This window comes from Dendrobates tinctorius, unplaced genomic scaffold, assembly GCF_039654945.1.
Source record: "Dendrobates tinctorius isolate UK_male_01 unplaced genomic scaffold, ASM3965494v1 ptg000108l, whole genome shotgun sequence".
NCBI classification, from domain to species: domain Eukaryota; kingdom Metazoa; phylum Chordata; class Amphibia; order Anura; family Dendrobatidae; genus Dendrobates; species Dendrobates tinctorius.
This window is the reverse complement of record NW_027361776.1, coordinates 7,864,168-7,878,719: the sequence shown is the minus strand read 5'-3', so window position 1 is coordinate 7,878,719 and position 14,552 is coordinate 7,864,168. Positions and strand designations below refer to the sequence as shown.

At 38.8% G+C, this 14,552-nt stretch overlaps 1 protein-coding gene across 3 annotated transcripts in view; it reads left to right on the top strand.

Annotated features, from left to right (window-relative positions):
* Positions 1–14,552, top strand: part of TENM2 (teneurin transmembrane protein 2) — a 6,300,157-nt gene that overhangs the window by 3,476,295 nt on the left and 2,809,310 nt on the right. For all 3 annotated transcript variants that reach the window (XM_073589482.1, XM_073589484.1, XM_073589485.1), the window contains one exon: positions 2,274–2,393. In XM_073589482.1, coding sequence (XP_073445583.1) covers positions 2,274–2,393 — 120 coding nt within the window. The remainder of the gene's footprint in view (positions 1–2,273; positions 2,394–14,552) is intronic.

Below are 14,552 nucleotides of genomic sequence, written 5' to 3'. Positions count from 1 at the left end.
ATGAGAGAAGTGTAGTCCACCATATGAAAGAGCAGCAGCAGCGGTAGTGTCTGACTGCTGGATCCAGGTTTCAGTAAGAGCCAGGAGGTTAAGAGAATTAGAAAGGAAGAAGTCATGAATGAAGGAGAGTTTGTTACACACTGAGCGAGAATTCCAAAGTGCACAATTAAGAGAGACAGATGGCATGCAGGGAATATTAATAAGATTAGAGGGGTTTCTGAGTGTAGCAGTGGGGGGGTTTGACTTTCTATAACATGGGGGACCAGGGTTGGGAGCAATGTCTCCTGCAACTAGGAGAAGGAGGATAGAAAGAGTGAGCAGATGGTTAAGTGATTTGTGAGAGCGTCTCTGGTGTTGAATGGTGGGACTGGCTGGATCTGTGCAATTTAACAATGTGAAAAGAGCATGAGTGCTATACATAGGAGAGGAAAGAAGCGAGGGGCCAATATGGATGGAGTGTGGAGAGTTAATGCCAGGGCGGTGGATGTGTGTGAATGCAGCGGCCAGGATATAAATTACACAAATGCATATGGTATATATTTGTTGCACCCCAAATGTACAGGGAGTAGATGTATATAAATGTCTTACCTGTCTCCTGCCCTGTCTAACTGCCATGTTATAACTGCCAGAAGTACTTTGATACATGTACTTAGATTACATGTGCATAAATGCCACCCCTGCATAAATGCTCCCCCTAGCTAGGTCTGAATATATAGGAGGTTAAGGCTAAGTTTTTTTGTTTTTTTTTTGTTTTTGTTTTTTGTGGCTCTCTCTGCTCGTTAATCAATCACACTAAATTGAGACACCAGGACCCAATAAAATGTTGTGGTCAAATAAACACATGTCCAGCACTACATGGATCATAAAGCACTTTGAAAAGTTTCTTGACCTCACAACATAAGGGGACAAGCAGAGTAAGTTGAAAAAAACTATATACCAGATATAAGCTTGCAGAGTTGAAAACACATAGATAGCATTCAGGATTAACTGCTTGCTGACATTGAATGGAGACACAGGAGTGGATTCAGAGCAGAGATTGGAAAAGCTGGTTACCAGATATAAGCTTGCAGAGTTGAAAACACATAGATAGCATTCAGGATTAACTGCTTGCTGACATTGAATGGAGACACAGGAGTGGATTCAGAGCAGAGATTGGAAAAGCTGGTTACCAGAAGGAAACCGGAGCACCTGGAGGGAACCCATGCAAACACGGAAAGAACATAAAAATCCTTGCATATGTTGTCCTTGGTGGGATTTGAACCCAGGCCCCCAGTGCTGCAAGACTGCAGTGTTGACCACTGAGCCACCATGCAGGAGACCCAGGAGGACCCCACTTCTGACACAGAAACATTAAAATGCTAGACTGAATGTGAGTAAACTAAAGTCCTTCTGGGTCAGCATCTTGTGGATAGATGAGACCAAGACAGATCTTTTTCGTAAAGCACATCATTCTACTGTTTATTGAAAATTAAATGAAACCTACAAAGAAAAGAACACAGTACATACTGTACAGTCAAATATAGTGGAGGTTCAAAGGTCTTTTGGATTTTTTTGCCACCTCTGGCACTATGTGCCTTGACTGTGTGTAAGGCATCAGTGTCAGCAGGACAATGACCCCAAACATGCTTCAAGAAGCACCCAGAAATGGATGAAACAATGTGCTGGAGAATTCTGAAGTTGACAACAATGAGTCCGGATGTAAATCTCATTGAACACCTGTGGAGAGATCTTAAAATTTCTGTTGGAAGAAGTCACTCTTCAAATATGAGACCTAGAGCAGTTTGCCAAAGAAGAGTGGTCCAAAAGTCCAGTTGAGAGGTTTAAGAAGCTTGTTGATGGCTATAGGAAGCGATTGATTGCAGTTATTTGTTTCAAAGGGTATGCAATCAAATATTAACTTGAAGATTCCAATAATTTTGTCGGGACCATTTTTGAGGTTTAATGTGAAATTATGTCCAATTTGCCTTTATTTCAGATTTTTTGTGTTGTTCCAATACACACAAAGGAAAGAAACGTCTATGATAAAACATGTGTAATTGCAATAATTTTCTGAGAGAAACACTTAAATTGCTGGGACAATTTCAAGGATGCCAAAACTTTCAGCCATAATTGTATGATCCACCCATCGTAGAATGACAATGTTATGAGTGAAAAATATCTAAAGTTTTCTCAAATACTGTAAAACTTACTGAAATTATCCTTATTCTCACCATGTGCATAGTGTTCATGTAATTTTGAATTCTAATCACTGTTTTTTTTTGTTTGTTTTTTAGGAAAAGAAAGTCCAAACTCCAAATGTTGTTATTCTGAAAGTGGTGGAGTGACAAAGTTAGGAAGCCAAACAAATAGTAGGTATCCAAAAACTCCATGCCATTTGGATCTCTACTCTGAAGGTGAGTCCTTTTAATTAAATTACCTACTATTGATCAAATACATTGTTCAATCTTTGTTGTGGTAATTAAAGGGAATCAGTCAGCAGGATCAACCCTCCTAAGCCATTTATGTGGGCATATACATATTTAAAATTGAATAAAATTATATCTTGATATCCGCAATCTGATGTCTTATTCCATAGAAATCCACATTTTTCTTAATATGTGTTTGAGTTGTTAAGAACTATGGTCCGTACACTGATCTCCCTGAGTTACCAATGTCAGACATATAATGACTTGACACCTTTCTTTTTATCTCAATGCAGAGCTGTGTGTGATTGTAACTAAGGCCTCTTTCACACTTCAGTTTTTTTACATCAGTCATAATCCGCCAATTTTTTAAAAAAACGGATCCACCAAAAAAGGGGCGGATCCGTTTTTTCCCCCATAGACTTACATTATTGGTGGATCTTGACTGACGGTCATCCATCACCCCCGTTTTTTGATGGATCCGCCAAAATTTTTCTGGCTCCTGAGATGGACACTGCAACGTTTTTTTCTTCTTGACGGTCCGCCATTTTCATGTGCGCATGCCCGGAAGCTTTTCTCTCTCTCTCCTCTTCCAGGCTGCGGTTCCTTTAAAATTTCACTTTCGCCGGATCCGTCAAAAGAACGCTCCAGTGACACCCGTTGATCTCACAACGTTCACGGATCCGTTTTCCGCCATTTTCGCAGATAGCAACTGACTGACAACAACGTAAGTGTGAAACAGGTCTAAGAGAGTAAAACAGAACTAAACTTTGTCTCATTACAAACACATTTGCAGCTGCAGTACAAAAACTTGGCACTCAAAAGAAAAATTGATTTGACAGTTCCTTTATTGTAAAAGGCATCCAGTTAAATATACTTCTTTTACTTCTTTTACAATAAAGGAACTGTCAAATCAATTTTTCTTTTGAGTGCCAAGTTTTTGTACTACATTGTTAGTTGGCTGGATACCCGACTTGTGCACCTCCCTCCTCATTGAGTGCCGTGTTTTTCTATTTTACATTTGCAGCTGCAGTCCTCTCAGTGCTTCAGCTTCCTTCTCACATGCAGGCAGTGTGGGGGAAGGACAGCTCAGAATAACTGACAGCACTGTGAGAAGAGAGCAGCAGCTGCATATGTGTTTGTCATGAGAAAAATTCAGCTATGTTGAACTGAGTTAGTTATCATCTGACATAGCTCTCCAACAGAGCAGACATCACAAGGAAAGGACAACTGGAGTTGCAGATGTGTTTGTAATGATACACAGTTCTGCTTTACTGTTCTCCCCCTACAATGGTTGTCTGTGTGATGGAAGCTGAAGAAGTGTTAGTAGTATTCAACTCTATATTACAAATCTTACATTTGTAACGCCACCTTTTTTTGCTCTGGAGGCAAATTTTCAGGGAGATTTGTCTGACACATAGATCTTGGCTCATTTACATATTAAGAAAAATCTGGATTTCTTCAATAAAACATTAGATCACAGATATCAAGATATAATTTTATTCAACTTTATATGACCTCCATATGAATAGACGGCTCAAGAGGGTTGATGTTAATGTTCTTTAATATAATACAGTGTTCAACAAACGGAGTAAAAATAAGATAGAAAGAGGAAGCATTAAATACTTAAACTTTAATTTTGGGCAAAAACAGAAAATTCAGTTTTTCTTGTCTTCATGATCTATATCCAAACAGAAACAATAGGGTTTATCTATATGCAAAATATTTGTTTCAAATATTCCATTGGGCTTGCAGAAATCAATACACATGATGCATGGAACAGCTTTATTCCTCTCCCAGAACTATTTATTTTACTCCCTTATATAGCGCCATTAATTCCACGGAGCTATACAGACATCATTGCTGTCATCATTAGGGCTCACAATCTAAATTCCCTGTCAGTATGTCTTTGGAGTGTGGAAGGAAGCCAGAAGATACCCTTAGAAATATGTTCAGAACTTACAAACTCGTTGCAGGTGTTATGAATGGCAGGATTTGAACCCAGGACCCAAACACTGTAAGACTACAGTGCTGACCACTGAGCCACCCTGCAGCCTTCTCCTGTTTCACTGACAGTATTTATACTGTGTGACTTTAAGCAAAGGAGCTGTCAGTCAAGCAAGAGAAGGCTGTACTAGCAGGGACATAAAGCTGGAGTGAAAGAGAAGAGCTTCATAATGTCCAAAGCACTTCAACCTCATCTACATATCAATTAAGACTCTGATTTCTGAGTAAAGGAGGAACAAACTGTCTAGCTAAAGGTATTGCTGGATTTGTTTTTCCAAGAACTATACAGTACAGTATGTGCATGTAAGTAGTATGGTGGAAACCTGCTGACTGTTTCCCTTTAATGACTTCCAATCTTAAGAACTTTCTTGTCTTTTGGGTTTTTTTCTTCCCCCTACTTCAGAAGTGATAATGTTTTAATTTTGCATTGACATAACTGTATGAAGGTCTGGGTTTTTTTGCAGGATGAGTTGTAGTTTTGAAGGACACTTTTCATTTTACCGTGTAATGCACTAGAAAATATTGTGGTAAAATGTAAAAAAAGAACCCCGCAATTTTGCCGTTTTTTATTTTGTTTTTACTGCATTTATTGTGAAAAAATTTTTGGCAACATGATTTTGAAAAATAATTTATTTATTTAAGTGGTGAAAAAAAATCCTGAAGTTTGTAATAAAAAAAGGAAAGGTTGTGGCTTGAGTCGCCATTTGCTAAGACTCTCAATTTTTCTTTTATCTTTCTGTCCATAGCATTGTATGAGGACTTATTTTTTGCATGTTGAGCTGAAGCTTTTATTAATACCATTTCGCAATTCATACTTTTTGTTTGCTTTTTAATGCCTTTTTTTGGGAAATGCACTGTAACTGAAAAATGTCAATTCTGGCTTTTCAATATTTTCTGCCTAGCACCACTTACTATAGAGGTTAAGTAATTTAATATTTTCATAGATTTGATTTTTACGGATATGGTGATTCCAAATATTGTTGTGAAGAAAATTCTGTGCATTAAATGCTGCAGCCAGTTATTGAGAGTGGCATTTAATGGGTTAACGGTAGGAATAGGTGTCAGCCCTGGTCACTATTGTTAGAGGCAATTCCTTGCTGTATAATACATCCAGCATCCACCATGTGTAGGTTGGGCTTAGCTCCTGAGCATTCTACTGTACATATACCAGCAACTGATATTTAACGTACATGTACGTCACACAGTTTGAAGAAATTAATTGGAGAGTCTTAATCCACAGCAAAACACCCTTTGATTCTTTATTTTGCTGTGCATTGCCACAGTAAAATCTATAACATCTGAAAAAATAAAACTACTTAAACTATTAGAGTACCATTTATATAACCATATTTTTTTTCATAAATCAGTAGTGCACATGAAAACAAGCAATTTTGTAACATACCTTATTGAAGAAATCTGCTTCTTTCACTTCCTCGTCAAATCATTTATTTTCAAATTGGGTAAAAGCTGGATTTAAATTTTAAATGACTAATTTTCACCCGTGAATTGAAAAATTTGTAAATGAATGATTAGTTGCATTTTGCCTATTTTTTTCTGCAAAAAATGCAGCATTTCACTGTGTCAGCAAAGTGAATGACATTTGTGAAATACCATGCTCATGCTGCTTTAGGTCCCCTTCACACATGGCCGGACTGGCCATCTGGCAATTCTGGCAAATGCTAGAAGGGCCTTTCTGGTCGTGGGCTGCCTTGTCTGCTACATTGTTAACAGTGTGCACGCTAATCTAATGATTTATTACGTTGTTAACAGAATCGGTGTTCTCAAGACACCCATACTGTTAAGAGTTGTGACAGAGCACAAAGTCGTTGATTCCGTCACTTACCCCACCAGGCCACGGGTATCACTAGAAATACTAGCCTTGTAGCAAATCTTGCTCTCCTCCATCCAGGCTAATGTTAGTAAAACATCCCATCTGGTGCTTGGGGACAGGGACAGCATGGACCGGTGTGATTTCAAATGCCAGGGCTGAATTTCAGCCCCAGTCCGTACCTGCCTTCATATAACCTGATGATTCTGGTACTGGAAAAAACAGTACCGGTGTTATCTGTGTGTACGTATGTGGCATTCGTATGGCATCTGTATGTTGTCCGTGCGCACCATCCGTGTGACACGTACTGGAATAGAATGAAGAAAAGAAATGACAGATGTTTAGGTGTTAGTTATTCAAAAACAGAGATAGATAGATAGATAGATAGATAGATGTCCATGAGATATTTAATTAGTGCCTTTCGTGTGTAGTTTAGTGTACATGTATTTAGCTAATAAATAAATGAAAAAAAATAACGTGGGGTCCCTCCTATTTTTTCTAACCAGCAAAGGTAAAACAGACAGCTGTGAGCTGATATTATCAGGCTGGGAAGATCCATGGATATTGGGCCTTTCCCAGCCTAAATATACCAGACCATCTGCCCCAGAATTGCTACATCCATTAGATGTGCCAATTCTGGCACTTTTTCCTGCTCTTCTCGATTGCGCTGATGCATTGGCAATCGGGGTAATGGTATTGGGGTTGATGTGAGCTGTAATTTGTCATAAATCGCAGCTGGCATTAAGTCCTGTGGTTAATAAAAATTTTAAAATCACACGCAGGTCCGCTGTAGTCCTGGGAATCCAATGTAGTTCTGAAATGAATACCTGAAAAACATAATACAAGAGAAATAAGCACAAGTGACAGTCCCTTGCTCACCAACTTATTAGCAGAAATGTTCCAACACACAGCTCCGATGTAGTCCACATTCCATGAATCCGTCTCCTGTGACTGTGAATAACAGTAAAGTTACAAGTATTTACAGGTGCTGGGTAATGATGACAATGCTCGTCACAGCTGCCTGGTCTCACTGACCACAGTGTGAGCCAGTGATGCTGATGAACGTTGTCGTAATTACCCAGCATCTATGAATAGCAGGAACTTTACTGCTATTCACAGATGCTAGAGCCGGATTTGTGGAGCATGGACTACATCGGAGCTTCGTGGGAACATTTCTGCTAATAAATTGGTGAACAAGGGACTGTCTCTTGCGTCTATTTCTCTCATTTTAAGTTTTTCAGGGAACCATTTTCTGGACTACATCATATTTCTAGGACTATGCTGAACTGGCGTGGGATTTTTTTTCCAATAAATTGGTGAACAAGGGATAATGTGAGGGTGTCTATATTCCAATCAAGTATTTTTTGTCTGTGTGTTTTTTTATTATAATATTGTAGCAATGAGGGTGTCTGATTGGGTACTTCTCCATTACTAACCCCAGTGCTTGATGCCTGCTGTGATTTTTGACAAATTACAGCTCACCTAAACCCCAACCACTATTAATTACCATGATTTCCACATCACCAGGGCAATTGGCAAGAGCTGGGCAAAGTGACAGAATTGGCGCATCTAATGGATGGATCAACCCTGGGGCTGCTGCGGGCTGGTATTCTTAGGCAGGCAAGAGCCAAATACCCATAAACTTTCCCAGCTTCATAATATCAGCCCGTAGCTGTTTGCTGGTTATCAAAAATAGGGGAGACCCCATGTACAGTAAATTACACACACAGCACTAATTATATATCTCACAAATATCTATCTATATATCTATCTCATATCTATCAGTCTATATCTTTGCACATCTAACACCTAAACATCTTTTAATTTCAATTCTGCATCTATTCCGATATGTGTCACATAGACAGCACAAGGATATTACACTATATGTCATCCATGTGCATGTGTGCAGGATGCATTGACATCCCAGAAAAAATGAACATGTCTACAGCTTTGTCACATTGACACATGGTATATGTGGAATAAAAGATGCGTGCAGCCCCATAGAGTAGAATGGGTGTGGCTGTGCACCAAAAAAACAGACATGTGAAAGGGGCCTTATTTTCATTGCAGATTTTAAGCAGTTTCAAATCTGAATCTTGTCAATTCTTTCAGCGTTTTTCACCCGTTCAAATGAGATAAAAGCATTAAAAATGTGAATATTTTTTCTTCCAACACTCCACTATTTGCAGCAGGTTTTTGCAAAGTTTTTTACTTTCGAGTGTATTAATGATTTATTCTTTAATAAAATAAATATATATATATATATATATATATATACAGTGAAGGAAATAATCATTTGATCCTTTGCTGACTTTATAAGTTTGCCCACTGACAAAGACATGAACAGTCTATAATTTTAAGGGTAGGTTAATTTTAACATTGAGAGATGATTGAAAATAAAATACAGAAAATCACATTATATAAATTGTATAAATTTATTTGCAATTTGCAGTGGAAATAAGTATTTGATCCCTCTGGAAACAAGACTTTAATACTTGGTGACAAAACCCTTGTTGGCAAGTAAAGCAGTCAGACATTTTTTGTAGTTGATGAGGAGGTTTGCGCACATGTCAGGAGGAATTTTGATCCACTCCTCTTTGCAGATCATCTCTAAATCATTAAGATTTTGAGGCTGTCGCTTGGCAACTCAGAACTTCAATGCCCTCCTCCATAAGTTTTCTATGGGATTAAGGTCTGGAGACTGGCTAAGCCACTCTATGACCTTAATGTGCTTCCTTTTGAGTCACTTCTTTGTTGCCTTGGCTGTATGTTTTGGGCCATTTTCTTGCTGGAAGACCCAGTCACAACCCATTTTTAATGTCCTGGCGGAGAGGAGGTTGTCACTCAGGATTTTGCAGTACATGGCTCCATCCATTTTCCCATTGATGTGGTGAAGTAGTTCTATGCCCTTAGCAGAGAAACACTCCCAAAACATAATGTTTCTACCTCCATGCTTGACAGTGGGGACAGTGTTCTTTGGGTTATAGTCAGCATTTCTCTTCCTCCAAACACGGCGAGTTGAGTTAATGCCATAGAGCTCAATTTTTGTCTCATCTGACCACAGCACCTTCTCCAATCACTCAAATAATTATCCAGGTGTTCATTGTCAAACTTCAGACGGGCCTTCACATGTGCTTTCTTGAGCAAGGGGACCTTGCAGGCACTGCAGAATTTTAAACCTTTACGGCATAATGTGTTACCAATGGTTTTCTTGATGACTGTGGTCCCAGCTGCCTTGAGATCATTAACAAATACACCCCATGTAGTTTTAGGCTGATCTCTCACCTTTCTCATGATCAAGGATACCCCACGAGGTGAGACTTTGCATGGTGCCCCAGATCAATGTTGATTGACTTCATTTTGTATTTCTTCCATTTTCTTACTATTGCCCCAACAGTTGTTTCCTCACCCAGCATCTTACTTATGGTTTTGTAGCCCATTCCAGCTTTCTGCAGGTCTATGATCTTGTCCCTGACATCCTTAGAAAGCTCTTTGATCTTGCCCATGTTGTATAGGATAGAGTCTGACTGATTAATTGAGTCTATGGACAGGAATCTTTCATAAAGGTGACAGCTGTCTTTAATGCAGGTAACGAGTTGATTAAGAACATCTGACTGGTCTGTAGGAGCCAAAACTCTAAATGGTTGGTAAAGGATCAAATACTTATTTCTCACTGCAAAATGCAAATAAATTTATATAATTTACACACTGTGATTTTTTGGATTTTATTTTTGATATTCTATCTCTCAATGTTAAAATTAACCTACCATTAAAATTATAGACTGTTCATGTCTTTGTCAGTGGGCAAACTTGCAAAATCAGCAAGGGATCAAATAATTATTTCATTCACTGTATATATACTTACCTTCCCTAATGCAGTTTGTTGCTCCCATGCCAATCTCTTTATAAATTGGCCTCGTATGATATACTGTATTATCTCATGTGACCACTGCAGCTAATCGCAAGATGTCATCACAGGAGACTGGTTTGAGGACCAAGCAAGGGTGCAATTGAAACACTAGGAATTGTGAGAACAAGGATTTTATTAAAACAAATCAGTGGTCAAACCATAGATGCATCTGCTGCAGATGTTGCTGCCCTTTAGGTATGTGCACACAGTTGTTTTGGAGAGGTTTTGAAGTAGAATCTACTGAGAGAAAAATCTCTGAGTGCACATAGCCTAAGGGTACCGTTACACTTAGCGATGCACCAGCGATCCCGACAATGATATGGATCGCTGGTGCATCACTAAGTGGTCACTAGTGAGCTGCCTCACAGGCAGATCTCACCAGCGACATCGCTGGGGTCGGGGGTCGCTACTTACCTGTCAGACACGGCAATCCTGACGACCTCCCGCCAGCGTCCATGCGTCACTCGTCGGCGCCACAGGAAGCCCAGCAGTAAGTGCCCGACGAGAAATGATCCAGGACCTTCTCGCGCGACCAGCGATAATCAGCGGGGGAGCCGGTCGGAGGTATCACATGTAGCAAGATCACTAGCAATATCACTGCTATGTCACAAAATCGGTGACTTTACAGCGATATTGATAGCGATATTGCAGTGTGTAACGGGGGCTTTAGAGACACCCTTTACTAGACCACTGCTGATATCATTGCTGGACTTGATGCTGTAACAGATCTATTAGGCTTTATTCAAATTTATTTTTTTCTTGTCACCATTATAATCTTGGAGGCTGTTGACAAGTCTGTGTTGTTTTGCCGACTGTGTCTGCAAAAAAAAATTACAGCGACATCCATTTATATAGGCGTCTCAGATGAAAATCATCCATACAAGTATATGGGTCTGTTAAACTCACGGACAACACACAGATGGCATCCAATATACGTGATTAACTTTTTTCAGAATTTTTGCTAAATTACTTCAACGGCCAGATGTTCCACTAATTCAATTATAAAACAGACAATTTTCGGGACATGCTGTATTTTTAAGATTCATTGTTAATAATGGTTGCAAAATCTGAATTTTTAAAAGGCAATAATGATGCATGTGTCTACTAAAAGTTACATAAATCTTATGTGAAATATTGTCCAACTATTGGCTATAATGAAATCCAGCAGCCAGCAGTCAGGCAAAATACAAGCATTACACAGTGCCCATCAACATAAATTATCTGTTTGTGTAATGTGTGTCCCGGATACCTCCCTAAATGTAATTTTAATAATCAAGTAGAACCTGTCAGGCGATTTATGCTGACCAAACCGCAAGAGCAGCTAGGTACATTATTGTCTAAAACTGTGCCACATGACTTGTGACCAATGCCAGGCACCAGACTAGTCTGCCACCACTGTAGGTGATTGATGGGTTCCCCTATTTTCACTGATTGGAGCCCTGTAAGTTACGTCCAGGGTCACAGGTAATTGCTGGCCGGGGTTGACAGCAGACTGGTTTGGTCTCCGGCTATAGTCCCCAACGGAGCGTTACAGAGAACAATATACCTGGCTGCTATCATGTGGCCATGCTGCTATTCATGCTGTTTGTGGTTTGAACAGATTTAGTTACCTGGCAGATTGCCTTTAAAACCTATAGTCTAAAACATTGTTTCTCATTTCATTTTTTATTGTTGATTTTTCAATTTTATTTTCAAACTTTTTTATATGGTCTGTAATCAGCAGTTTAGAGTTTAACTTTAAAGCATTTAAAGCAGTGACATAGAAACATAAGAAACTGAAGTCCATTGATGACTCATTGACTTCCATGGAAGACTGTTGTGTGCATGCTTTGTGACCTGAGCTGATGTCATTTTTCAGAGAAGATGATATTTGTCCACTTATTGTCATTGCCATATTCCTGTGTTATTTGTCTCCTTCCAGCTTTATGATAGAGGTTTTATGCGTCATTGTAATTCTGCCTGGGATGACAATTAGATGACTGTTTAGAACTGTCAGTCTATTTTAAGCTTCAATATTTTAGAATAGTTTATTGTACATTTTATGTTGCAGAAAAAAATCCACATATATATATATGTATATATATATATTCTGTATATTTGTATCTACAGCTGCACTCATCATCATTGAAATTGATTCAAGAGCTACTGTATTACCATTATTACTATTACATCTATAAAAAAACTGTAATTATGATTGTATGCCGCATAATAAATATATATTCTTCAACATTGAAATTGGACCAAGAAGGAAAAGTCAAGGAATTATGGAAATCACTGGATGAATTAACATGTTAATGACATGCAAATGATGAAAAAATGTAAACAAAATTTTCAAAACATCTCACACTTTCAATATGCTATTAATTAGATTTTGGTTTTCTGTGGAATGGTAAGGCAGTAGACCAGCACTGCAAAATAAATAATGCAGGGTATTGTGCCATACACCAAAAAAGTACATACAATAGGAGAAGGAAGGATTATTATTATTATTATTTATTATTATAGTGCCGTTTATTCCATGGCGTTTTACATGTGAGGAGGGGATACATAATAAAAACAAGTACTGTAATCTTAAACGATACAAGTCACTGACTGGTTCAGGAGGAGAGAGGACACTGCCCACGAGGGCTCACAATCTACAGGGGATGGGTGAGGATACAGTAGGTGAGGGTAGAGCTGGTCATGCAGTGGCTTGGTCTTTCGGTGGTTACTGCAGGTTGTAGGCTTGTCGGAAGAGGTGGGTCTTCAGATTCCTTTTGAAGGTTTCCACGGTAGTCGAGAGTCTGATATGTTGGGGGTAGAGAGTTCCAGAGTAGTGGGGATGCATGGGAGAAATCTTGTATGTGATTGTGCGAAGAGGAGATAAGAGTGGAGTAGAGAAAGAGAACTTGTGAGAGGAGATCTTGTGAGGATCGGAGGTTGCATGCAGGTAAGTATCGGGAGATTACGTCACAGATGTATGGAGGAGACAGTTTGGCATAGGTATGCATGTCATGCTGCTTACCAACTACGACAATGGTCAAAATGGCATTTCATGACATGCATACCACTTTTCCCATTGCTTGGTCTGCAGCGCTCAGCTGACATGACAGTGTCATGTGAACAATTAGAGACCCAGTAATGATGGTGCCAGGGTGGGCAGTGAGTTTCAACGTTTAATATTTTACTTTTGGAACTCAGGCATGTAAGAGAATTGTATCTATTGGATTTTATCTAATGTGATTTTCAAAATAGAAATATTGGTTTTCGTGCTAAACAGTTTTTTTCCTCTCTCCTCCATTTCCAGTTCTTTATTTTTCTAACAACGTCTTTCAATACAGACAAGCTCCAGTTGGCTATAACAGTTGGTATATACATGGTAAAGCATTTGAGCCGATACAGTGTCATGTTAAATCTAAAAAAATTGTATACAATTACATGTACGGCACTGAAGGCAGGTTGGCAAATACCATATATATTTGTACTGTTGTTTCAAAATTACATGTAATCTTCTTTTATCAAATGTTATGTTATACATTTCTCAACCTAATTATAACTTTTTGCTAAGACCTGAGGTATGACTTACGTTCATTTCAATTATAGATTCAACTGAGATTGTGCATTATATGGACATTTAGTTATTATATTTTCAAGTCTCTCTTATTTGCCAGTAAGAACATTACAGAAATAATGGGACGTAGTCATAGAGAGATAGTAATGTAACAGTCCCCATGTTTTGTTATATATAACGATTCGTTTATGTTATACAGAAATCTTAAAGGGAATCTGTCACCCCTTTTTTGAGATATCATATAATAATATCATTCAATTGTGTGTCACGTAAGGATTCTCTTAGTACTTTTGCTTCCCCCTGACCCCGCACCTTTCATGCATAAATACCTTGTTTATATCGGTTCAGATGTATGTAAGCTGCCGTCCGATGGGCGGGGCTTATTCAACTGCTCCCCCCTCCATGTCTTGCTCTACACAAGAAGAAATGCATAGAGCATGAAAGGGAGGGGGGAGCAGTTGAATAAGCCCCGCCCAGCGGGCCGGACAGTGGCAGTTTACATACATCTGAACCGATATAAAAAAGGTATTTATGCATTAAAGGTGTGGGGTCAGGGGGAAGCAAAAGTACTAAGAGAATCCTTATGTGACACACAATTGAATGATATCATTATATGATATCTCAAAAAAGGGGTGACAGATTCCCTTTAAGTGTTGCACCTAGAGATGAGCGAATCAGGCAAAATTCAAATTTGCCTGTTTGCACAGATTTTCGTGGAAAATTAAATTTGCAATGAAGTTATTCTTTGCAAATTTAACCCCTTAACACCCTGGCAATTTTCCGTTTTTCGTTTTTTCCTCCCCTTCTTCCAAAAGCCATAACATTTTTATTTTTCTGTCAACATAGCCATTTGGG